Source organism: Saccostrea echinata, unplaced genomic scaffold (assembly GCF_033153115.1).
Source record: "Saccostrea echinata isolate AGI-Se365-2 ecotype Australia unplaced genomic scaffold, CSIRO_AGI_Sech_v1 ptg000025l, whole genome shotgun sequence".
Lineage (NCBI taxonomy): Eukaryota > Metazoa > Mollusca > Bivalvia > Ostreida > Ostreidae > Saccostrea > Saccostrea echinata.
This window is the reverse complement of record NW_026889774.1, coordinates 25151585-25177089: the sequence shown is the minus strand read 5'-3', so window position 1 is coordinate 25177089 and position 25505 is coordinate 25151585. Positions and strand designations below refer to the sequence as shown.

General features: G+C 33.7%; 3 protein-coding genes across 4 annotated transcripts in view; 1 reads left to right on the top strand and 2 right to left on the bottom strand.

Annotated features, from left to right (window-relative positions):
* Positions 1–25505, bottom strand: part of LOC133192256 (A disintegrin and metalloproteinase with thrombospondin motifs adt-2-like) — a 435058-nt gene that overhangs the window by 127921 nt on the left and 281632 nt on the right. The window lies entirely within an intron of this gene.
* Positions 1–25505, top strand: part of LOC133192258 (tubulin-specific chaperone cofactor E-like protein) — a 479266-nt gene that overhangs the window by 224320 nt on the left and 229441 nt on the right. The gene's annotated exons all lie outside the window — the stretch shown is intronic.
* LOC133192253 (WD repeat-containing protein 86-like) lies at positions 8396–24270 on the bottom strand. Of its 2 annotated transcripts, none has more exons than XM_061328246.1 (4): positions 23229–24270; positions 13905–14040; positions 11373–11476; positions 8396–10768 (listed from the first exon to the last, which is right to left on the bottom strand). In XM_061328246.1, exons 1-4 carry the CDS (start codon positions 24009–24011, stop codon positions 10583–10585), a joined length of 1209 nt encoding a protein of 402 aa, XP_061184230.1. In that variant the 5' UTR covers positions 24012–24270; the 3' UTR covers positions 8396–10582. The 2 variants fall into 2 exon arrangements, with proteins under 2 accessions (XP_061184230.1, XP_061184229.1); XM_061328245.1 differs by lacking the exon at positions 11373–11476 and adding an exon at positions 11803–11906 and having other exon boundaries at positions 23229–24265.

Below are 25505 nucleotides of genomic sequence, written 5' to 3'. Positions count from 1 at the left end.
GTATCTGAGTTTATATCAAGCACTGGGAAAATTAGGAGAAGATTGGGCCCCGGACATCACCCTAGAAGAGTATAAAAACGGATACACTTTATGGGGCTGGGATTTCACGAGAGATCAAGAAGCGCAATCGGATAAATTCCACATCATAGAAACCGGAAATCTGAGAGTAGAAGTCCAATTTACGAACAATACGGTGAACACCTTAAATTGTGTGGTGTATGCAGAATTCGATAATCTGTTAGAAATCAACAAACAGAGAGAAGTCAGTATTGATTATTAATGGATACAGGACAGTTAAAAGAAGTCTTATCCAGAGAATTAAAGAGTTCTTTTGGTGGTGTGTACCCTTTAGATTTATTACCGGATCAATTAAGACCTCAAGAAAAAGCCATTGTGGTGAATACGGATCCTCAAGATAAACCTGGAGAACATTGGGTATGTTTGTATTTGTCCAGTCCAGTCATCGAATATTTTGATTCTTATGGATTTCCTCCCTTACAAAAAGAAATTCAAGATTTTATCCATCGTCATGCTCAACAATGGATTTATAATCCGTACCGATATCAAGCTTGGAATACAGATGTATGTGGACAATATTGCGTGTATTATTTACATCAAAGACATAAGAAGAGAAAAACCGCAGATGAGTGGTTATTCCCCTTTGACCATAGTACAGCATTACAAAGAGATCATTATGTAGCTGAATGGTTTAAAGACACTTATCATAAAAGACCTACGGGTCATGGACAAACTTGTCAATGTTTCTATCAAAATGTATTGTAATTGTTGTTGTTATTGTTGTTCTTGTTATCATTAAAGAAAAAAAAATCTATTCTTGTTTTTGTTTTTTTTATAAAAAGGGGTTTCCCCATGATACTAAATATAGAAAAAAAAGGTATAAATACAAGGTGTAAAATGAAAAAATATATCAGTTATTGATTTGTCTTAATCATGGGTAACACGTCTAGTCAAGAAAAGAGTAAAATTCAATTTGGAAAGAGAGTTCTGAGAGAGGAAGATGTGGATAAAGGTATACCAATTCAAATACAGGAGGATGGGACTATTGAAATCCTTTCTCATGAAAAATATAATCAATTATGTCCAGAAAAGGATAATGATGGGAGAGATTACATTGAAAGACCCTTGACTGCAGAAGAAGAATATACCCATTTATTACCAAAAACAGATTATCCTGAAAGACCTAAAAGAAGCTGTGTCCAAAAAAAAAGTATTTTGAGAAAAAAAGATTGACACAGGATTGTAAGAGAAAGAATCATGGTAGAATCTGAATAAATCATTTAAAATTATCTTTGAATTGTTATCTATATAAAAAAGAAGTGTCACCAAAAAAATTTCATTGTTTCAAACATGAGTCTGACAGAAGAATGTATCATGGAAATCAGAACTCAATTGTTGAAAGACATTAAAACTCATTATGAGAACCAACATAAAGAAGATCCAGGCAATCATTATATTGCTAAATTTAAAAAGGAGAGATTTAGAAGAGCTGCTAATTGGATATTTAATTTAACTGGAGGTCACCAGGAAGATATAGATCAAATCATTAGAAGTGATTATCAATACTTGATCTTACAAAAAGAAATGCATCCAGAAACAGGAAAACTTCATCATGTGAGAGGATTCCTTCAAATGAAACACTGGACCCATGAGAGAAACATGTACAAAATCATTCATGGGTTAACCTGTTTTGATATGTCTCACAGCACACCAGAATTAGAAAGAACATTTTATAAGCAAGGTTACAACTATGAAGAATATGGGACTTTAAAACCTGAAATGAGAAACAAAGAATTAATTCCAAGAGATTGTAGATTTACTTGAATAAATAACATAGAGCTTTTGTGTGTGTAAGGTTTTTTTTTTTTGCTTAGACTGTGAATCAGTATGACGTCATAATATAAGGTTTTGTGTAGTGTCTGACTCAGCATAACGTAAACAAAACGTACACAGTAGTATCTCAGTAAAAAAAACGTAGGTCCAAGATTTATTTTTTGCACACCACCACCTCTGAGGGTATAAATACAAAGGTGTGTAGATGATCATGATCAGTTGACCCTAACCATGAGTCAAAGTCAGTTTGGAAAAAAAACTATGGATATAGAGGAGGAGAAACAACAGTTATTAGAAAAAATAGAGAGTATGAATATAGAGGAGGAGAAACAACAGTTATTAGAAAAAAGATTGATCATGCCTATGGAAGAAGAACATTACAGTCCTCAAAGAAGAATGGAAGTGAAAACTCTGGAGGATGAAGTGAAAACTCTGGAGGAGGATGAAGAACCTTGTAATGTTTACAAGAAGTATGATGAGATCCATGACCCAAAGGACTCATACAGAAGTTACAGAGTAGCCACTAATTGGACATTTGTCATCCAAGATGTGAGGGAAGAAGAAGACATAGATATGTTCATGAGCTGTGAAGATCAATTTCAATACCTGATCCTAGAAAATGAAATTCATCCCTGGACAGGAAAAGTGCATCAAAGCAGGGGATTCATTCAAATGAAAAAACCTGTAGGAGGACTGAATGTGGCTAGAATTCACTGGTTTGCAGATTGTTGTATGTCTCACAGTACACCAGAATTAGAAAGATTGTTTTACAGGCAAGGTGACAACTATGAAGAATATGGAATTCTGAAACCTGAGAAGAGAAACAAAGAATTAGAGTCCAGAGATGAATTCGGGAAATGGGAAATTGGTGCCTGGAGAGGTTTCCTGGAAAGAAAGAGAGAGAAATGATTGAGTATATGGAAAATTCAGATTAAAAATTTGTTAACAGTTTTATTATTGTTGTTATTTATTTTGTTCAGATTATATATAAAAAGGTGTGACAATGAAAAAAAAATTATTCTCAAACATGAGTTTACAGGAGATACCAGGAGATTTATTAAACTTTCCTGTAGAAGCTATTGTACATCAATGTAATTGTTTGACTGTAAAAGCTCATGGATTGAGTCAAAGTATAGCTATGAAATACCCCAGAGCTAATCTCTATGCGACCCGCAGACCTTTAAGGTCTAGAAATTTAGCCCTAGAAGAAGATAGAGGAATTCCAGGCACCCTTCAAGTGTTTTCTTTACAAAAACCTGTAGTCATTTGTCTGTTAGCTCAATGGGATTATGGCACAGGACATCATAATCGCCTACCTTATTATCAAGATACACCAGAAAATAGAGAAAAATGGTTTCAAGCTTGTTTACAAGAATTGGGCACTTTACCTTACCAGACTTATGCCTTTCCTTATAAAATAGGATGTGGTTTAGCAGGAGGAAATTGGACTCATTATAGACAATATATTGAACAATTTGTACACACTTATCAAAAACAAGTGTACATTCTTCATAAACATTGATTGTGTGTGTGTGTGTTATAAAGATTGTGTTATATAAAAAATAAAAAATGTGTTTATGTTATTTTATTTTAAAAAAAGATTCATGTTTTACAAAAAAAAAAAAAAAAAAAAAAAAAAAAAAAATAGTGACCTGGTGTTGATAAGTTTCTATAACCTTGAATGTTTTAGAGGTATCTATTCAAATCATTAAAGTGGCCCTTAAAAGGGCCGTTGATACGTTTCTATAACCTTGAATGTTGTTAGGTATCTTTTCAAAATAAGTGGCCCTTAAAAGGGCCGTTGATACGTTTCTATAACCTTGAATGTTGTTAGGTATCTTTTCGTATAGGTATCTATTCAAATAAGTGGCCCTTAAAAGGGCCGTTGATAGGTATCTATTCAAATAAGTGGCCCTTAAAAGGGCCGTTGATAGGTATCTATTCAAATAAGTGGCCCTTAAAAGGGCCGTTGATACGTTTTCTATAACCTTGAATGTATTAGAGGTATCTTTTCGAATCATTAAAGTGGCCCTTAAAAGGGCCGTTGGTTGATTTTTTTTATCAAGGGTTTACTCCCTGAGAGGCCTGCCTCTACCTCTGCCTACGCCTCTGCCGCGGAACTCTGTTCGGTCTGAGAGGGGAGGTCGTTGGTTACCGGTCAACGGCTCCATAAAGTCTGGTCTTCCGGGTCGGGGTGGAGATGGCTGTCTTGGAGGAGGGGGTCTCAATCCTCGCCCGCGAGCTGCATATCTCGAAAGCCTGCGTCTACACAGAGGGCAACATTGGTTCATCTGTACCAGCACAGCTGAACACTCGAGACAAGCCGGTCGACGGCGACACTGGCAGCAGATGTAATTGGACATGCGATCCTCCTCCAAGCAAACTGCACAGGAATCCAGCCTGGCTGCTGCGACTTGAATCCCCCATCTAGGAATTGGCCCCGTAGTACTCACACCTGGTGACATCTCCGGGGTCGGGGGTGGTGGTGGTCTAGCCAGCTCCGGGGAAGGTGGTGGTGGTGGTCTAGCCAGTTCCGGGGAAGGTGCCCAGTCATCGTTGACGGGAGGGGACCAATCCGAATCAACGGATGAAGAAGCCCCCTGTCCAGCCCAATCGTTGTTAACGGAAGGGGTCCAATCCGAATCTACGGAGGAATCCCACTGTCCAGCAGATGCTCCCGGGGGATGACTGGGTGACCAGCTAGGAGTTGGTGGTCTTCTTGGAGGGGACGGGCTTCTGGGGACGTCCTCGAGTAGTTCCGGACTACTCAGAGGGGCCGAATACGAAGCAGATGGTGGTGCTGAATCTGTCCTCCTCCTTCTCCTTGGCTGGTCATCTTCACTGGTAGACGGCGATCTTCGTCTTCTTCTACGATGTCTTTGTCGTCGCCGTCTTCTTCTTTCCATCCCGTTCAACAGGTCACTGGCTAGGCCCAGAGTAGCTATCGGCCAGCGAGCTAACTCCGTCCCGGTGTTGATGTCCCGCACAATCCAGACATTTACGACCTCAACGCCATCAACCAAAAAGTAGTTAGGAATGTCTTCCTCAGCCATACTGATAAGGTGCCAGCAGAACTGATACTAACAGAATGACACCGAGCTCTGGCAAGCTGCCGTATTTATGCACACATCACGAGCGTAAAAGAGAGCACCCCTAAACCGAGAGCCAAAAAAATCATGGCGACGTCAAATTGTGTTATTTTGTGCTTCACAAACTATACATTGGAGTGAATAACTTATTATGGGAATAGAAATACATTCAAACATCTTACCCATCAGATGAAGGTAAGTTTCAGGCATGATTTCATAGTATTTTTGATGCATGACATTTATCTGTCGTCTAGAAAAGAAGCATTGATGTTGAACCGAAGGGGTAAAATCGGGTCACCTGAATACATCAAATAAGTATTTTAACCTTTTTTAAAGTGTGATACAAGGAAAACTTAATCTATACAATGAGATTAAACCTAGAGAAAAGTGTTGATGCTGTTTTTAAATCAAAGGAATGGTTTCAAGTGTAAAAATATACCCAGAGTCGGTTTAGGTATAGACACAAGAAGGCGAAGGTCGGCCATTTTTTGTAGAAAATCACTGTAATGACTTGTATAGAGAATATAGGATTTTTTTAAATCGTGACCTTTTCTGACTGGAATTTTTAAATAAATCAAATCAGTTTAGTTGAAAAACAATTTGAATCCACTTTATTTCCAGTGGGAAGGTCTAGATGTTTTATAAATAACAATATTGAAAACACACAGCGTCTTAATACAAGGCACAACATTCTATACACATAAGCATGATTTTTTTTTAGGAATCCTGAAAGATTTTGAGATAAAACGGAATAGTTTTAAAATCAATCTATATCTACTTTAATGGAAATGGGAATAGTTTTTTTTTTTCTGACTAAACAAAAAAAAATCTCAGCGTCTAAACCAGGGCACAAGATGGCGTCATATTTGTATAGAAATCATAACAAAAGACTTATTGTGGTTGACATCCTTTTATTTTTTATTCAATAATTGTTCAAACTGTCGAATTCTCCTCTGAAATCGTAATCGATCGGCTACTATAGCCATCCATGGACTTTTTCGATCTTCGGGTGGTAAATGATAAATTTCATTCAGGCTGGTATCAAAAGTTACACATTTCTTAACATGTCTGAAATTTCTACATATTTCATCCCGTATTGGATGCATATTTTCTCTACCGCTTCTATTTCCTTCCAGAGTAGACATACTTTGCTCCCTTCGGGATGACATAGGAAACTGTAAGGTTTTCCTAAATAGTCGCTCATTTTCATCCCGTACATTTTTTCTGGTAGAGTCTTTTTGATCCGTTGACAAAGGAAATGTATAATGGCTAGTCTCCCCAGTGTCGGATGATGTAATAAAGCCAGGCATTGTAACCACAAGTCCTGAGTATTTTCTATGATGGTCGTCGCTCTCTGGAACACTGGTTCCGCCTCCGGGGGTAAAGCTGCTGGATTTTTCTCGATACATCGCATTAAAAAATCATACCCTTCCAACACTAAAGAGTGAGTGTGTTTATGTGTTGACATGATAATCAATTGTGAAGAAATGACTAGAAATGTTTTCTTATTTATACCCCTGTTATCTATACAAGACGTACACAGAACGTACAATGTACTGACTCAGCAATGTACTGACTCAGCAAAACGTAGGTAAAACGAGAGAGGGTGCTAAGCGCGAGGGTCTAAAACGTAAGTCAAACCTATTTTTGCACACGAAATTCAAAAGGGTATATAAACCAGAACTGAAAATTTAGGATCATTCTTATTGGGCACTTGGTACTATACAGACGTAGAAATATGGCACAAGCAATGATGAATTCCGTGGAAAATCGTAATTATATTCCAGCTAGTAATGAAGGGTTAGGATATGCTCTACCGACAATGCCTGACACGCAGGATCCCATCGGATTTGATCTGGGACTTTACAATATGCCTGAACCCATGACAAAGGAAGATATGGGCATCTTAACCACCACTCTGGATGGCATTGTCAACATGCTGACTCAACTGAAAGAGTACAACACCAGTGAATTTTGTTTGATTCGTGGGAAATTGTCCCGATTAGAAGTTAAAGTCGCTAGAATGGAAGAAAAAATGAGAGGAATCCAGAAAAATGAAAACACAGGAGCTGCCAAGAAAAATGAAGATACAGGAGCTGCCAAGAAAAGTAAACAGACAGACCCATGTTTCATATGTAAAGAATTAGGACATTGGGCTCCGGACTGTCCCAGAAAAAAACAGAACTTATGCTACAAGTGTGGAAATTTTGGACATTGGGCCCATCAGTGTACAGATGACAGTATGGAATTACTCAAAGAAGTTGAAAAACTGGAGAAAAAGGCACAAGAAAACAAGACTACCCAACATAAGACCACTCCCCAGGATCAAAAACAGGCTAACAACAAGAGGAAACTTCCTACTACCCAGACGGAGAAGACCCTGAAACTCCAGAAGAAAAAGTAAATATTATGTACATTACTTGAATAAATCATCTTACACACTTTTTGACTGTGTTATTGTTTTTTCCGTTTTCAGAAAATAGAGCTCTGTGTGAATGACACATATGACGTCACAATGGTATACTTGAATTGATGCCAAGATTGTGTGTATTGCCTATACCTGACTCAGCACAAAACGTAGATCAAACGTAGACCCCCCTTTTTTACTTGGGTTTTTCCAGGGTGTATACTAGATTGAACCGGTCATCTGGGGCCCAAAAAAAAGTGCACTCAGTTGACCCCCCTATCCAGGATCTGGGGGGACAAAAGTGCACTCAGTTGACCCCCCCATCCAGACCCCTTATACTACTACCGTAGGATTCGAACTCGTGGGAACCAAATGAAATACCCTCGACAATAAACCATTTACACATGATGATCAGTATAAAACGCCACCGATATGTTTCATGCTAAAATAATGTTTTTGCATCACAAGATGTTGGTTGTTACTTTATGATGTGTTACATGTTGTTTTAGTCTGTTTTCGAGAATTGTTCACTCATATAGACACGTCACCATATACCAGTGACCTTTACTCGGCACTTAGGGCCATTGTGAGGGTTCTTTATCGTGCCAACGCCCACCGTGACACGGGGCCTCGGTTTTTAAGGTCTCGTCCAAATGACCCGCAACTTTAACTTCAATGTGCTGAGCGCTTGGCGAAGAAAAAGTTGCTACCTATATTTTTTATCGATTTAGGTCAGTCGCGGCAGTGATTTAAACACACGACCTCCCGATCGAGCAGCGAGCGCTCTATTAATGATAAGTATTTTACGTAAAAGGATTTTTCCACTTCTAAAAGAATAGTTTTGCAGAGTGTTTCAAAGCAGGGTTTAAGAGATTATCCAATCCTCTGTTTCACACTTTTATGTAATAAACGACATGTATTGCACAAAAATATTATTGTAGATTGAAGTAAAATATACTTCATATCTGTCCTCGGAACTGCAATGATTTTGGAGAACGTAATGTGAAAATGCAACACTTCTTTCACCATGAACGAAAATAAAAAAAGGTTGCAGTTTAACATTTATTTATCACAAAATAGAGGATAACAAGAAAAAAATGTTGATCGGAACATATGTCTTCAATGGTTCCTCAAATTTTCTAGCATAATATCACAGTCTATATAGCAGTATAAGTTCACAGAAGGACAACGAATTCACGACATTTGAAAATTAGTGATCTTGCTCTAACTACGCAACATAAATAGTTGTACAAATTAAGTGTGCCTTTTATCTATTTAAAAATGTTTCTTTCTTGTTTCAGTTATCAAAATATGTATATGATATTGATACTTTCTATGTTAATACAGAGATCAGTATATTTGATAGGAAATATTTCGATACTAGTATTGCACAATTTTTTTTTTTATACTTTAGCAGAAAACTGCAAGAAAAACAACCAATCTCTAAGAACACACACACACATATCTATACATAATACCTGTGTATAATTTAAAAAAAAAGAATCGGTGATCATTTGTAGTTTGATGCTACTGGTGCGGGATAATATCGTGTTCTGATTTTTTTTTTCAATTCTTTGACAAATAATTACGAACGATTAGTTATTTATCTGTTGACACAATGGTAAGGAACTACTGCGTGCTGAAAGAGATGAAAATTATGTCAACATTCTTTTTACTGCGAATATAGTAACTTTTTTCCTTGTCTCTCTTTGACGAAGGTGTGTCCGTATTAGAAAGTAATTGAAATGTCAGCAAAATCTGCAATAATTGCACAGAGAAAATTAACATGAAATATTTCTTGACATAATTTTCGATCAGTACATAATTGTAAATAAACATTTTCATTTAATAAAAAAAAAGAGCTGTAAAACATGCTTATTCTATTCGTACAAATATAGGGAGCAAAAACATACCAAGGTAAATGCATACAGTATTTAAAGACAACTGAATAGAGATTATAATAATTTCACAATTCAGTTGTGTTCATGTCTTACACAAATGATCATGACCAAAATTACATACAAAGGTAACACTTCCTTTTATCAAAATACGTTATAGACTATTTTCTCGATAAAAGTTTGTATAATGCTTATATTAATAATTTGAAATAATATTCCTTTCAATGGACGGCATATTTGACATGCTATAAATATTTGAAACGGTTTATAATCTTAATATACCCACTATATGTTCTTCTATCTCTCTCATTATACAATTCCTTTTGACAAAAGAAAAAAAATCCTTCAAAACTTTTAACATGATACGGTACTACAGGTTTCAACACGATTGTCAAAGAACGTTTTTCATTTACATTATTCACAAGGACGGTTTGTTTTGAGATACAAAGTTCATTCATTATCAGAAACAATGTGAGGGTATAATTTGGGTTACATATGTACCCAGAACTCTAAATAAAAGTAATAAAATTATATTGCAATAAATAAATGAATACATTAGGAAATAATTAACATTGTATGAAAACATGTACTTGTGTAAACATTCATAACAAAATTAAGTACTGAATAACATAAATCAATCGGGATTATGCAATACAGCTTCAGACTGCACAGCATGAATCGATACAATAGTTCATTATTGATGAAGCTAGTGCTCGGGGTCAATTCATATAATGTAGTAGACCGTGATACAAATCATTCCTGCTGCGAAAATCTGTCTCAGTTCGCTAGCTAAACAATATTGCACAACGAAAACAACTAGTGAAAGAGAAGTGAAAAGGATTGTCATCGATACTCAGTATATTGTTAATTAAAACAAAATCCTACATCCGTATCTCTGCCCATGCAAAAAGGATGCATTGAATTATTAAATGCTTTATTTGACAAATACGAATCCTTGTAAATCTTGTTGGATTGCAATATTCTGGAAAGCATAAAATATACTAGTCACTTTAAGTTTCCTTAGGGATTTAGCAATACATGAACTCTTGTGCTCTCAAAGCCATTATTCCATAAGTCGTGACAAAAAGGAGCTTGTGTGTCAACAATCAAAACAGAATATATGTCAATATATTATAATGAAGTTGACAGTGTAGTAACACATCTAAATGTGGTAATCATTCTACATATATAAATATACATGATATAACAATTCTACACATCAGGAAAAAATAACCACTTTGTCAAAGATATATTTCTTTCATTTTCCATTATGCCATTGAACGTGTCCAACATGTGCAAAGCTTTTGTACCAAACCTAAGATTTATCAATGCTACGGTCAGTCAATCATGATCTTGTTGTCGATTCCGTTTTGATTGTTGTCCACTTTCTGTTGATTTTCGACCTTCTCTTTTTCGTTCTTGTTCTCATCTTTTCCAAATGTTGTGTCATCCTTGATTCCGGTTGCGTCCCAGACTTTCAGGAATCCGTCATATGACCCAGTGAACAGTTTCCCGCCAACTACCTATATGGTTGCACAAATTGAGATATGATATTACAGTAATGCTCAAAAAAAGTTTTTAAGTACCAGTACTGCAATAATCTTTGATTTTTGGTAGAATATTTTTTAATGATTTTTTTTTATCATTTTTTCATGTTAACAGAGAAATTACTAAGTTGTCTAAATTTTTATATATATTAAATGGTCAAAACTAGTATCATAAGTACTTTATGATATACAATACCTTTACTACAAGAAAATTAAGATGTGCATACAATATAAATACAACATATACAATTAACAACAGTGCAATTACTATTTGCTTGCAGGAAATGTTATAAGGTTGATAGTGTGATAATTCAAAAATGGTGCAATCAACCAATTGTAAAATCAGGAATTAATATTAAACACACTATTAGTAGCTTTTATGCAGCAAAAAAGCAGTTCAATGATAGTTGCATACTATTTTATGAACCCTCTTTAACAGTTTTCAATATATGACAAGCTTGCAACATACAAGAGCCACAAGCATTATCCCAGCATGCATCAGACAAAAACATTATCCCAGCATGCATCAGACAAACACATTATCCAACATGCTTTGACTTTGCAACATAGCGGTCGTTACCTCAAGGGCGGTAACTGCGAAGTCGTGACCAATAAATACTTTTTTCATATCGCCTGATTTGGCATCGTAGCTTCTTATCGTACAATCACCCGAACCCGTGTACACTTAAAGAGGCAATGATAGAGATACAAGTTCTTCAGAAATTTATCAAAAGTATCTAATTGCCGAAAATTTATCTTGCACAAATAAATGAGTTAACATTTTAGAAAAAAAAATTTATTGAACGTGAATTATTTTGCACGTTATCCTTAGACATTTAAAGAAAAACTCGAAAGTTAAGAAAATGCTTTTGCAAGATTAATTTTCATAGAAACTACAAGAGGTATTAATGTGAAAGATAAAGTCTAAAGAGAAGCTGTAGACATCTATAAAAAGCTAAATAGTAATTTTCTAGTTAAAAAATATACATGAACGACGATCGCTAACGGACCTGTAAAGCTGTCACTGTGTTATTGTGACCTTTGAACTCTCTTTTCAAAGTCCCAGACTTTGCATCAAAAACTCTTGCGCATGCATCTCCGCATGCTGTGTAAACTGAAATTATAGAGCAGCTTTTATCTTCATCTTAAATTTATAATTAATACCCACAAAATTCCCCCTTATTAATATTCTCAACATGAATATTAAAATCAAATTATCCAGTATCCTTTGCAAGTACTAACCTTTCTTTAAGGAGGGATTCTTCTCTTATTCTACTCATATTTCTTGTATTTAAAAATTAATGAAATTTTCATAGATTCAAGTAGACAATATCACTAAGTGATGGTATCAATTAGATTAAATTTGACCGTTTCATTTTAGAAACAAGGTCAGGTCAAGGTCATTATCTTTTTCCTTGACATTTAAAGTAAAAAATTACTGTTGCTAATTATGTGTTGCCTACTTCTATTTTAAAAGATAAAATGTTTTTCTTTTTTGCACAAAAATATGTTACCATATCGGGTCTATCAGATGATTCTACCAAATTAATTGACATTATTTAACTTAAATATATATAGGCTAATCCGGATTTCCTCTGTTTTTTTTTATTTTTTAGGATATATTAGTTATTTTTATATACTTCTTATATTTAAATATTTCTTATTTTTACATATGGTAAAGTAGTCATATAAATATACAAAATGATTCAAAAACAAAAAGCTTTGACCGTTTATTAAGAGAGAGAAAAAAACTTTTTACTGATTTTTTGCTAAAATCTGTTTTAAGATTAGAGGCTTTCAAAAGCTAACAAGATTGCAGTTTGTCTAGGAAATCATTTTTATTTGCTATGTTTTAAAACATTAGGGCATTATTATTAATTTTAGTTACATATAAAAATTTCTTCAAGTCTTTGATTGTTTAAAAAAATTAACCACATGTTATGTTCTGTGAGTGATTTTGATAGGCAGAAAAGTAGATATTTTCATACGCCGCAGTTGCGTTAAAAATATAGTCCCTTATGGATTTCAAACTCAGTTTACCATTTCTATTTAAAATTGTACAATTATGATGAGTCAAGAAAAATATGATCTTTTAAATACATTACAGCTAAGTTTATAAGACATACAAGCAAATATACTTGGAATATTTCGTCTAGTCAGAAACCAGACAAGAATTCCTCCTTAAGAAGAGATAGTTACTATTTTTTTTAACTACTTACACTTATTTTGTTGCATTTGCGCTCATTATTTGGCTAGAGATGCTAGACTCCGGCATAATAATTAAATAAAAATAATAATAGCGTGGTATGTCAGGAATGTTAGTTCTAATTTTTTATTAAATGACATTGTACATATCCTATAACGTGAAATCCAATCTCGGTACATTTTTGTAGCCCCAAGGGTCGCTTTCAATATTTGAACACAAACACAAAGGATGCTTGAAAAAACATCGTGCTTTCAAGAGTCCTTAGATCCTACTGATTGCTCGTCAGGTTTAATATGAAGAGACATTAGAATTGGAAAATGAATACCTGTTAGGCTTGTGAAAGTTAAACTGCTTATATGATGTTTAAGGAATGTGGTCAACCTGAGAAACTTTTTTTTTAAATTATGGTCCTTGACATGCAGAAGTGTATGTTAGTACAGTAACAGTTTCAGTTTTACCTTTAGTACTGTCTAAAGGAAAAGAATTTTAAGCATTTTGCAGTCATTGATACATATTCATTTTCATATCTGCCTGGCAAAGTAGACGTTTGATTCATAGTTATTTGTTTTTCAACTCAAAGCCGAAAAGTTTGGATTGGATATATTAGTATAAACGTAAAAGACGTTGACGTAATCATGCAGAAATGGTCACTAAAACTTTAATGCAATTATATTAGTGAATATTTGCATAAACCTTGCAGTGAAACTGTCAGTAAATATGCTTTGAATTCGGAATTAAATGTTTATTCACTGTAAAGCATAACAAATACACGTATAAACATTTACATACATTTATATATGTAATCGTTAGATCAGTTTTTCAGTGGAGGCAATAACACAGTTATCTACCCTTTCTTTGATGTTATAAAGGTCGATTATCTAGAACTAGAACATTTTTAAATCATACCTAGTCCATCCTTGACCTTAATGACACTGACTGTGTGTTTGTGACCTTTGAATATCCTGGTACAATCACCGAATTCAGTCACCCATGCACGCGCAGTATGGTCGGAACTTCCGGTGTACATTATCTTGTTTACAATCTGCAAGAAAAAAAAGAAAACACTGAGATTTTTCACGATAATTTCATTATTCAAGAATTTGGGAGTGTATAGTTACATGTATATTTAAAGCAATATGAGCTGCATTTTTGAGAATGTTATCTTGCTGTTAAAATGTGCTGTTATGATAAATCTGTATGTAATTTAAACTTCTATGATCAATTAAACCAAAATAAAGTATTTTTTTCAGAAGAAAGATTTTTGTACAATGGAAAGTATAGTATTATATAAGAAATCAATATTGTACAGGACGACAATAATGTAATTTTGCTTCAATTAAAGCTTCTAAATAGTTCTTTCACCGCAAATATGAACAGCAGAAGTTTATAAACGTTCTTTTTTCTGCCATTGAAATAGATAATAACAATTTTGCCAAAAAAATTCCCGACATCAAAGTTGCAGCTCATATTGCTTTAAAAAGAATTACAAGTTGTACATACATGACACTCGTGTTTTCAGACTGGAATGAATACAAGAGGAATTAAACATTATTTACACCCTAAAACAGTATCGAATTCGATTACCAAAAGTTATTAAGAAATTGTAAGAAAGCAATTGTAGATGGTCAAGGAAACATGTCGGTGAAATAGATAACATGAATTTTAAATAAATTATTTTCTCGTTAATAATCTGAATACACCTGTCATTCTCAAGTGTCATATTTAGAGCTTAATATCAGCGATTCAGGAATACGTAATGGGGTATTTCTTCGTATACATTATACAGTGCAGAAGACAATTGTTATCATGGGAAATAAAAACAAATAAATGGCCTAGCCCATCAAATAATTATGTTTGATGGAGTGAAAAACAATTTCGAAGGTCGTTGAACGATGTAAACGGATCTGTTTACACTGAACTGTTTTTGTTATTCTTCTATTAAAAAAAATAGTTTAAATGAATACTTTTAAACAATACTTTGTTCGTGTAAATGAATATGATTGAACAAAAGGCAATTCCTATGAGTAATCCCGTGCACAAAAGAAAAAAAAATGATGCGTAGAATCTAGAGAAATATATATAAACTAAAAGGGATAAATGGGAGAACAGTTTTTTTTTTTAAATCTAATCCAATCAGAGAAAAACAAAACCAATATATACCTATAAACCACGTGTACTCAGTATCAGCTTTATATTGTTTGGAGTATTTTGTTAACCCATATAATTTTTTCCGTATACTACATAATGACCCTAAAGCGGTCTTCTGACTTTTTTCAATTATTTAGGCATCAGGTTAAAAAAGTCTGCATTTCACAACAGAAAGTTGACCAAAAATAAACTATTAATATTTTCTTTAGCATTTTTTGTGGACAAAACTCACAAAAGTATACCAATACAGAGTGAATTATTATTTCAGTATGAAACCACATGCATGCTGGAAGGTATAAGGATTTTAAATACTAGTGCTAATTAACAATCAAAACAAGTTTCATAGTTAAAATAACACCCAAATATTCTGTCAGAAACAATACATAGTTCCATAGTTCTAGGCATCCATTCCTGGTATTGCATGCAGTTGTCAAGACGCACAGTTATAAAAGTGTCTGTGATTTACCAAACCTCGTGTTGCTTTCTCGTGTACTAAAACGTGTATGGAGATTGAAGCTTTAAGCTACATTTCTGTGCATAATTTAAATAAAGGTCCCTCTACTGCATAGTTCTATAGTAACTTTTCTAAAACTGATCAAACGAACCCGACCTTTTTTGACCATAAGTAGCCTCATTCTATGTCAGTGAACAGAATGCAAAAAGTTCAGAATCTATCAAAAGATTTAGCTACAGTTGCTTTTGCAGATTATCGATCTAAATATAAATCAATAGATCAATCTGATCCGAAAGACAGGGTTCTCTTTAAGGTAGCGCATTACAACACGTTTTGATGACGTACTACACAAAATGTAAACCTCCGTCGTTTTGGCTTTTTTGTAGGAACGAATTGTACTTGTTCTCTTCACAAGCGTCACTTTTTTTCAAAAAGCTTTGCCGTCCTTAGGAACAACCTTAAACAGTAAATTGACATATATACATCTATGTATCATGCTGAATTATTCTAACTAAGTAGTTTTGGTCCAGTACTTCTTCAAAGATTTTCACAGACATCAATGACCGAGCACAGCAAAGAAAAAAGAATAAAACACAAATTGTAACGTTCGCATGCACAAAAAACGTTTCTGTAGAGTATGAAAAAATAGAAACGAGTTTTAATAATTGCTATAAAAGATGAGTGTCAGTTTCATTTATTGCAATTTTCTTTTGTTCGTTTTATCGATTTTTTTTTCATAAGATTGAAAATCTTGTGCGAAATTTATTATCACGAACAAATTATCTCCCTTGCGATGAACAGTAAATATTTCAACCAATGAAATAAATGAAAATGGAAGTGCATACTCCGAAGATTGCATGTGATATACTTCAACTCTGTAAACCGTCTTCCAAGGAACACGGTAATTAACGACAAAAGACTAAACATGAGATCACACAAACATTAATATTGAAAACATAGAGGATACAGCATGAACCATAGACGGGGTAGAAATCTTATTAATCAGTGACCAAAGAGAAGGACAGCCAGATCTTCTCCACACGTGATGATCAATGCCATAGCGAAAGCAACGAACTCTACAATTATTGAGAACATGTACGTCTGGCGAAAATTCGAGTGCAATCTACAACATTGTTTAAAGAAATTGTAATGGACTTTCAAAATATACAGTACTCTTGCTGATTTACGCAGTTTTCTTATTTTTTGTTGAATATATATTTTTTTTTAGGAATTCTACCTTATTCTGAATTTTAGATGTTCAAAATTCCCCTAGTGTCTCGGGTCAAGGGGAGGATTAGGAAAGATAATTCTTGCAAGTGTATTTTTTATACCAACTATTTTTGAAATTTTAAATTTTCCCTTTGTTATAACATTTTCATTTAATTTGTTACATTTTATTCATTGACATGCACTTCTTTTCTATAACTGATTTTCCAAAGTTATTCATTGATTAAGAAGAAAAGCACGTTGGTTGTTTTTTTTTTTTTAAATATTGTGTACATGTATTATGAAGTATTGTCATTTTACATAATAAGTGGTGCTCTAATGAAATATGAAAAAAACTATGAGTGTAATGAGCCTCCTTAATTTTAGAGAAGAGTTTATTTTAAATTTTATGTTGGTTCAGACGGTTCTTTTTTTTTTAAACAAAGTTGTGTCAACAACCAGTCTTCAATACAAGGAATTCAGTAATGTTTCAAGCTTCTCAGTAAAAATTGCGATAAATGGTTCTGGCTGAGTTTGTCGGTAGGAAAGGCTCGACAAAAATCTGCGGAGTCTTTGAATATATTGGATTTTCAATTACAAGAAATATAATGTCTCCTTAGAATGTAAGCTTAGAATATCAAGAACCAGGACGTACGTCAAGCACAAGAACAATGAAATGTGGATGGGGGCTTTGACAGGCATTGAAAACAAGAAACAAAGACCGGAGCTTTTAAGGCATCCAAATCATTCCATTGCTGAACTAGTCGATCGATGGGCTATAATTGAGACAGTATTGATCACATCGTCACACCTTGGTTATAGGTATATTGAAACACAGGTACGGCATGATAAAGTGCCACTAATGCCCATCAATACAGAGTTCTTGTTTTGTCCGCTTTAATGATTATCGACAGCTTTTTCATCATCCAGCACAATACACAGATCATTATGAAAACTAAATCTACGTATATTGGGAACTTCTAAGTGACATTATTTTACTAGAAAAACAAATATCAAGAATTTCCTTTTTTAATTTATAAAACTTACGACACAAGTGTAAGAGTACGTAAATTCAAATTAAGTATATTTCAATGATATAATTCTATTGTGTATAATATTTGAAATGAATTATGTTTGTCTCTTCGTATTTGACGAGAATCAATTGAATTTACACGTTTACATTAATACCTAAGTTACCTATCCCTGTGATCAGGAAGCTCATTAACGACGTCGTCATATTTTGATCAAATATTCAACAAAAGGACCCAAATCCAAATCGATTGTTTCATTTCTATATATCTATAACGTATATTTCAAAATTTTCATTTTCTGGTTGGTTTATACATTTTTGATTACTGAAGGTCTTTGTCAGAACTTCGTTTAAGTAGCTTTACAGAAAAAAGTGTGTTTCGTTTCTACCTGTAATGTTTATTTTATAATCTTCGTTTTTTCTACTTGGTTCACATATTTTTTTGTTTAAATTCCTGAAGGTCATTGTTGGAACTTTGTTCAGAAATTATCCGTGTGCGTATAGGCAATGCACCTTCACAGAAAAAAAGTGATTGAATTCTTAAATAACATTATTTTCAGTTTTCTTTTTACGTCTGAAAATCTTATTCCTTTGACTAAGTAATAAACTAATAATGAAGTATTGGGTTTGGTTCAAGTTAGAGATGTTACACGATGTCATAATATTTCGAACGGAAGTACGTCACTATGGAGAATTAAATGTCAGTTCCGTTTTCCGTCTAATGATAAGTTTCAAGGAGTGTCAGAGTTTTCCAGTGGTTTGAATTGTTTGCCTTTTAGACAGTGGGAGTTCGACTCTACGAAGAATTTTTAATGTACTTTAATGTACTATTTTAGTTATATCTTAGAGTTTTTGAAACTGGAAGCAAGCATTTGATAATTTTAGAATTTAGAGGGCTGAAAAAGTGTTCTATAATGCAACTCTCTTAAGTCCACGTTTACAACAAAAATGAAATATTCAGTCGTAGAGAAGAATTTTATTTGTTTTGTTTACTTGCTTTCCTTCTTGTTTGTTTGTTTTGTTTTGTTTTCTTGGTTTATTTCTTATTATTTCTTTGTTCTTAATATTATTTTCATTTAGAAACCTTTTAAACGAGTCATTTGTTTAAAGAGTATTATTTTTTCGTGGGATTATGCTTGAAATTTGTAGATAAAAATGATTTCCTTTTTTTATTTATTTGTATGCATGTATCATGCTGATTAATACACTAAAATGGATATAGTTTTCCTGTTTATCAACAAAATAACCATTCAATATGTAAGTGTATTCTGAAGAATGCCCGTGTAATGCGCATAATTGCAGAATTTTGAAATACGTGAATATTTCTCATTGAAAATTGCGATTAATAATGTTTGAAAGTTTGTATGCAGATATGCAAAAAAGAAAAAAAAGTTCTAAAAAGATTGGTGTTCTTGCTAAATTTTACGAAGAACCGAAATAAGGTGATTTTTAGGAAACAGGGCACAGTATGATCATGGGTAGGAAAAAAACTTTCTCAAGAAGCATACTGTAAGTATCACAAGTTATTAAAAATATAATACATGTTTTCATCTAAATTTGGCAATAATAAAAGAAAAAAATATCAGATACGGTAACTGCCATCCATTGGACAGAAAACAGTTAAAAGTTTTATTTACGTATTTTATTAATATGTTTCCTTTCTTTAGGTATATACTATGAGTTACTTAATTCCAGTTTGCTGAGATGAATTATTTATTTTCTAAACAAGGTAATGGATATTGAATTTATTTAAGCATGCAAGTTACATAAGATGTTACATGAGTTTTAAGCTATATTACAACATACACTCCATTACAGGGGTTTTTTTTTTAAACAGCAAATATGATTTTTTTTTTAATCTAATGAAAAACCAAAGAAGAGGTTTATGAAAAATTTGTATTATGTCGCTCTATGATATGGATGTTACCACGTAGCACATAATCAGACAATTATTTGATCAGAGCCTAACATGGCATTAATTATTAAAGACAAGTAATATCAATTTTCAGTGCTGGATTATTGACAAGATAGATCTTGAGATTTGACGTGTGACAATTTACCCCTGAGCTGCAATGTGTCATCCCCAAGAGAACGAACCAGGAGAATCACTGTGTTAGTATTTTAGGTCAAAGAAACCAGGAAGTAATTACAGAGTTCAGACACGATAATGTCAAAGGTCATTTATGAAATTGCAAAATAAAATTTTTTTTAAAATAGGAGAAATCATCAAAACATGTCCATCGGACACATATTGTTTTATGTATTGGACACAAAATGACATGCATTTTTATTATGAAACATCAAAATTGTATAGAGATAGATACCCTATGATTTCACTTGAATAATGCAACGCCCACTTTCTTGTTAAGATAGTACTATCTTTAAAAAAAAAAAACACACAAAAACTTAAGTTTTCCTGATTAAAAATTTAAGTAAAATTTTGTCAAAGAGCACGAACAAATCTGAAGGAATCTTGCAAGATTTATTGTATAATTTATGGAAGAAATAGATCAAATAGAAAAAAAAAACAATAGAAAATGGAAGCAGCCCCGATCAGAAAACCTTTAGCACATGACATTTCAAATAAACGTAATTGTATATAAATGATTTACATACACGGATATTATATACTGATTTACATACGCGGATATTATAGAATTTCTATAATTCAATACTAGTGCCTCTTGATTACTATGATCAACAGAAATATTTCTTTGGGATTCACTTGTGTTATAGAAAAAGAGGCCTGTTGTCCAAAACAATCACCTGGTAACACAAAGCTGCTTGTCTAAGAAGCTTCTTTTGGTATCCCCCCCCCCCCCATTTTTGTTTATTCTATCCTTTTTAAAACCACAGGGGTCTTCAAATCAGCGCCCATCTCTTCCCCATCGTGCATAATGAATTTAACACACACACACACACACACACACACAAATATATATATATATATATATATATATATATATATATATATATATATATATATATATATATATATATATATATCAGGATTCTTGTATATCAATTTGATAGGCTAAAATGGTGTTCCTGAGAAGTTTGATGGTTTGTTTCTTGTGCATTTCCTTGGTAAAAAAAAATGCGGAGCCTTTATCTATTTCTGCTCCTGTCATAATTTGAAGGAAAAGTTAGATCCATTCTTATACGTTATCATTCTCTATATGATTGGTTTGGTAGTTATGGAGAACTCAAAAGGGTGAAAAGAGAGATTCGTAAAGAGAACGACGACCAAACATGGATAGCAATATGCCAGATCAGGTGACCTTCAAAATAATTCATAAATACAAATCTCTAGCGAAAATTGTCGGTATTTGATATAAATCAAAATAAATTAATAAATTATATCGATATTAATATTCCCTGTTTAAAATTGCTATAATTATCTTTCAAATCTTTGTGCAGGAGACCAAATTCCAAAAGTCTTCTTCAAAACCTGGAGTGTGACCGGTCAAAACAAATTTGCCTCAAACTTTTCTTCCCGACTCGGAAAGAAATTACATATTGTGTATATTTTTAATAGTCAGATTTACACTGCTACATCAAAGAAAATATATTTAATTCAGGTCAAAAATTACACAAGTACATCAATTTATTAGAAGCTCTCTAAATGTCATACTATAATAATTATCTTGATTCTCCGTTTACTTGTCGTCAGGAAACATAACGTTCTTTTTTTCATTTTTGATGTTTATTTTTGGGACCATAAAACACTGCGAAAAAGGTTAATTTTCAACAAGTTTGATATAACTGTAAAAGCGTGAAAAATAGAAGGCCCGTGGGCAATAATGATCACCTGAGTAACACCAGATTTAGACAAATTAAAGCCTTCACGGCCTCTCCTCCTAGTATTTTTAGAATAAATATACTTGAATCTAAGCTGAATGACGACGATTCACTAGTCTCAGAATTACTTGATTTTTTTTCAAGTGTACAACCGATAAACTTTGGTTGTTTTAGTATGGTCTTACGGATTACATGTATACGGTTTAATTGTTGTTGGGAATCTGAAGACAAAAGCTGAATAGTTTATGATAGACCAGAAAAATTCAAGTGAGCTCATGTTTTTTTATAGGTCAGGTGAGCTGAAAAGTTTGTACAGTAAAACTCAGCTATAAAGAACTCGCTTAAAAGGAATTTCGGTTATAGGAAACTTTTTTAAAAATCCCGTAGAAGACTTTTCACTATGTTCCTTATACGGATATAAAGAATCTCGATTATCAGGAAGCAAAATCAGAGGTCCATGTGTCTTCTTTATAACCGAATTTTACTTTATTGCTTTAAGAGTACTTAATACTTTTGCTTATTCTTAGGAATAAAAGAAAGAAGATGGAAAACAGGTTGAACTGGAGCATACTAAAATACATTTGAGTTTGATAGGAAACCCTGTATTTATTTTTTACTGTGTAAATTGTTCGCTTTTTACGTGGTCTTTTAATTGATGAAATTCCAATCAATACTAATTACGTATTCTTTGTCTCAATTGAACAGTAAACCTTTTATTTTTAACGCACAAAAAATTGATGAATGCTACCCTGAAAATAAAAGATAAAAAAAGATAATCCTGGTAAACGACAGTGCAATTATACACCCTTTCCCTCATCGGGCGTCCTGTCATTATTTTCATGTACCGGATATTGAGATGCCTTTCCCTGCAGCGCGCAGTTATAAAGTAGAACTTAGAAGAATTCATGGAATGCTGGGTCGGTCAACAATGGAATTTGCTGGTTTTGGATTACATGCGTGTGCGTTATTCATAATTGCAACTATTACTGCATTCTTTATGTATATGTATTATTGAACTGATAATGTGAATGAAGAATGTAAGATGTTGGAAAACACGTATAATACAGTAGGGAGAAAATAGTAATATGTCATTGAATTCAGGGACAAAAAATTATGTAAAAATTTATGCAGTCATAATTAAATACATGTTCATAAAACTTAAAACGAACTTTAGATCCTTTTCAGAGATTAAATACGGGATTTTAAATAATTATATCATTTACATATGAAATAATGTTTGTATTCCGGAAATTTCTAGTCATGGCACTCCACAAATGCCTTGGTCTTTATTGAACTGATCTAACAAAATCGAAATTAAATCTAGTTCTTACAATCTTGAAATTCGTTTTATGCATTTTGATTTTAGTATTTGAGGAGATTGAAAAGTAAATGAACGCGGTACCTGAGGATATGACAAACAAAATGAAGGCTTTTGTGTACATCTCTGTATACGAGTTTTCTTCTGCGGGCATCAGAGGGTGAGAACTCGAAGAAAACACAGTAACTCTTTCATGAACATATATTGCGCTCATACACATAAACTAGATGTAATTGAAATGTAATTGAACTAGCTGTTTCAGGGGATACCAACCTGCATACAGATGACGGAGCCAGTGTGACCGGAAAACACCTTTAACTGTTCCCCACGCAGAAGGTTCCAGCTCCTGACGGTATTGTCAGTGCTTCCTGTAAACAAAATTCTCCCCAGGGCATCTGTAGCCATACAGGTTATCGCCCCTGTATGTCCCACATTGTTGCCGTCGCGGTCTTTTCCTTTGAATACCTTTAGACATTGTCCTGTTTCGAAATTCCACGACCTGGCCGTACAGTCAGCTGATCCAGTAATAAGAATGTCTTTACTTCCATCGGGATCAACGTCATCATCCATTTCATCGTCGTCTGCGGGTATAAATATCAAGGGATATACCCCTCGTTTGTGTCCCCTGAAAACTCTCAAACACTCCCCATTGTCGAAATCCCAGCACCTGGCCGTTCTGTCGTAGGAACTCGTGAAAATAAAGTCCCCTGTACAGATCATACGGTATATAACTGAGGTATGTCCACGGCAGACCAAAACGCACTCCAGAGTACTTACATCCCATTTTCTAAGAGTTTTATCGGCACTTCCGGTCAGAACGTAACAATCCTCAATGAGGATACAAGTGATGTAATCTTCATGCCCTCGCAACGTCCCTATGCACTCGCACTGGCTGGTTTTCGTACACCAGAGACGCAAAGATCTGTCTTCACTTCCAGTTGCCAAGACAGAACCATCTTCACTTAAAGCCATACAATTGATGCCTTTTTCGTGGGCTTCGATACTCTCTATTAAAAGATCTTTCTGATTTGCTTTCTTCGACCCACAACCTCCCATCTTAATTCCTTTTCACAACTTTTTCTTAAAGATAAATGTATCACTTTCAATTAGTCTCTTAGTATCAGCTAAAACTCAGATGAATTGACATCTTCGTCGTCAGTTTGGTATGGTTTGTTATGTCTCTAGCGAACGCCAAGTCAGAAACGGGTAGCTTATTCTACCTTCGTAAGCGGACTGCGATAGATTGCCGCCAGATACACCAAGCAATGCTTCAGCAGCTTGTCCCGGGACCATGCGATCGAATGTGCTGGTAGAATGGCGAGGAATAATAGGTTTCTACGATTCTGATCGATAGTTCAAATTAATTATTCATTTTCTGCAATTGCTTTTAAGGGTCTAATCAATAATTGTCAAATTTCTTTAAATCTCATCAAAAAATATCTAGGTTTGTACTCTCTAGTGTGATAAATATTTTCTGCTCACGAAAAATGGTTATAACTTTTAAGTAGAATAGCGTCCATCATATGAATTGCCAGGAATTCAGTGGAATTGTTCATTCAAATTATTTTTTCTTATCTTCTCTAGAGACATTGCAATAAGGCATTAATGTCGAAGTTCTCACTAGCTGTAACAGTATGTCGATATCATTAACGAAAATCGATACAGACTTTATTTTGTTATAAAAACACTGTCACTTAAAGTGGAATCGATAAAATTTGAATATTTGTATCGTTGTCATGCAACGGTCTGGGTAAAAACAAACAAGGTCTTGCAAATATCTATTCACTGAGTGTATGCATCAATTTGAAATACGCGTATCGGTCGATTTCTAATCAGTCAATTGATATAGGTTTTAGAACAGATAAAATGTATATTCAAGATCATTAAGGGTATATAGGACTTCCAGAGCGAAATTTAAAGAGAGACCGAGTCTTGGTAAATCTTTAATAAAGATTTTGTTTCTGACGGAGAACTTATCCTATTTAACAGTACGAATACATCTACTTCACCAACAAACATGTTCTTTTTAAATATCCAATTTTACAAGAAGTAAATGACCACTGCTCATGAAAATCGCATCTATGAAGTGTTATACGTGTCGAATATTAGTTAGATCACATACGCTATGGCCTTACGGAACCGATTCAATAAAATATAGATGTAATATTTAAGATGGTCAAATCATAGCAAAAGGTGTAAGTGTATCTTGAAACTTCTGACATTCGGGACTTATGCTTCTCTTATTTCTACCCAGTATTTTGTACAACATCTCATGTATATATAATTCTTATCTGGCGGTATTTTGTGTCCTGGAGACAAAATATAAGAATGTATAATTTCATAAACAATAGGTTTATATTTCCAGAATTTTTTTTCTTTTTACGTACCAGTTTTCTCTCTCTTTCTTCTTAATTTTGCCATATTGATCTTATTTAATTTTATTGATATTATTTTTTAATTGATGATTTCATTTTCATATGAACCGTCAACTGCATGTTTGAAAAAATGATGTTTTTAACCCTCATTTCTAACCTTTCATAATACAATGAC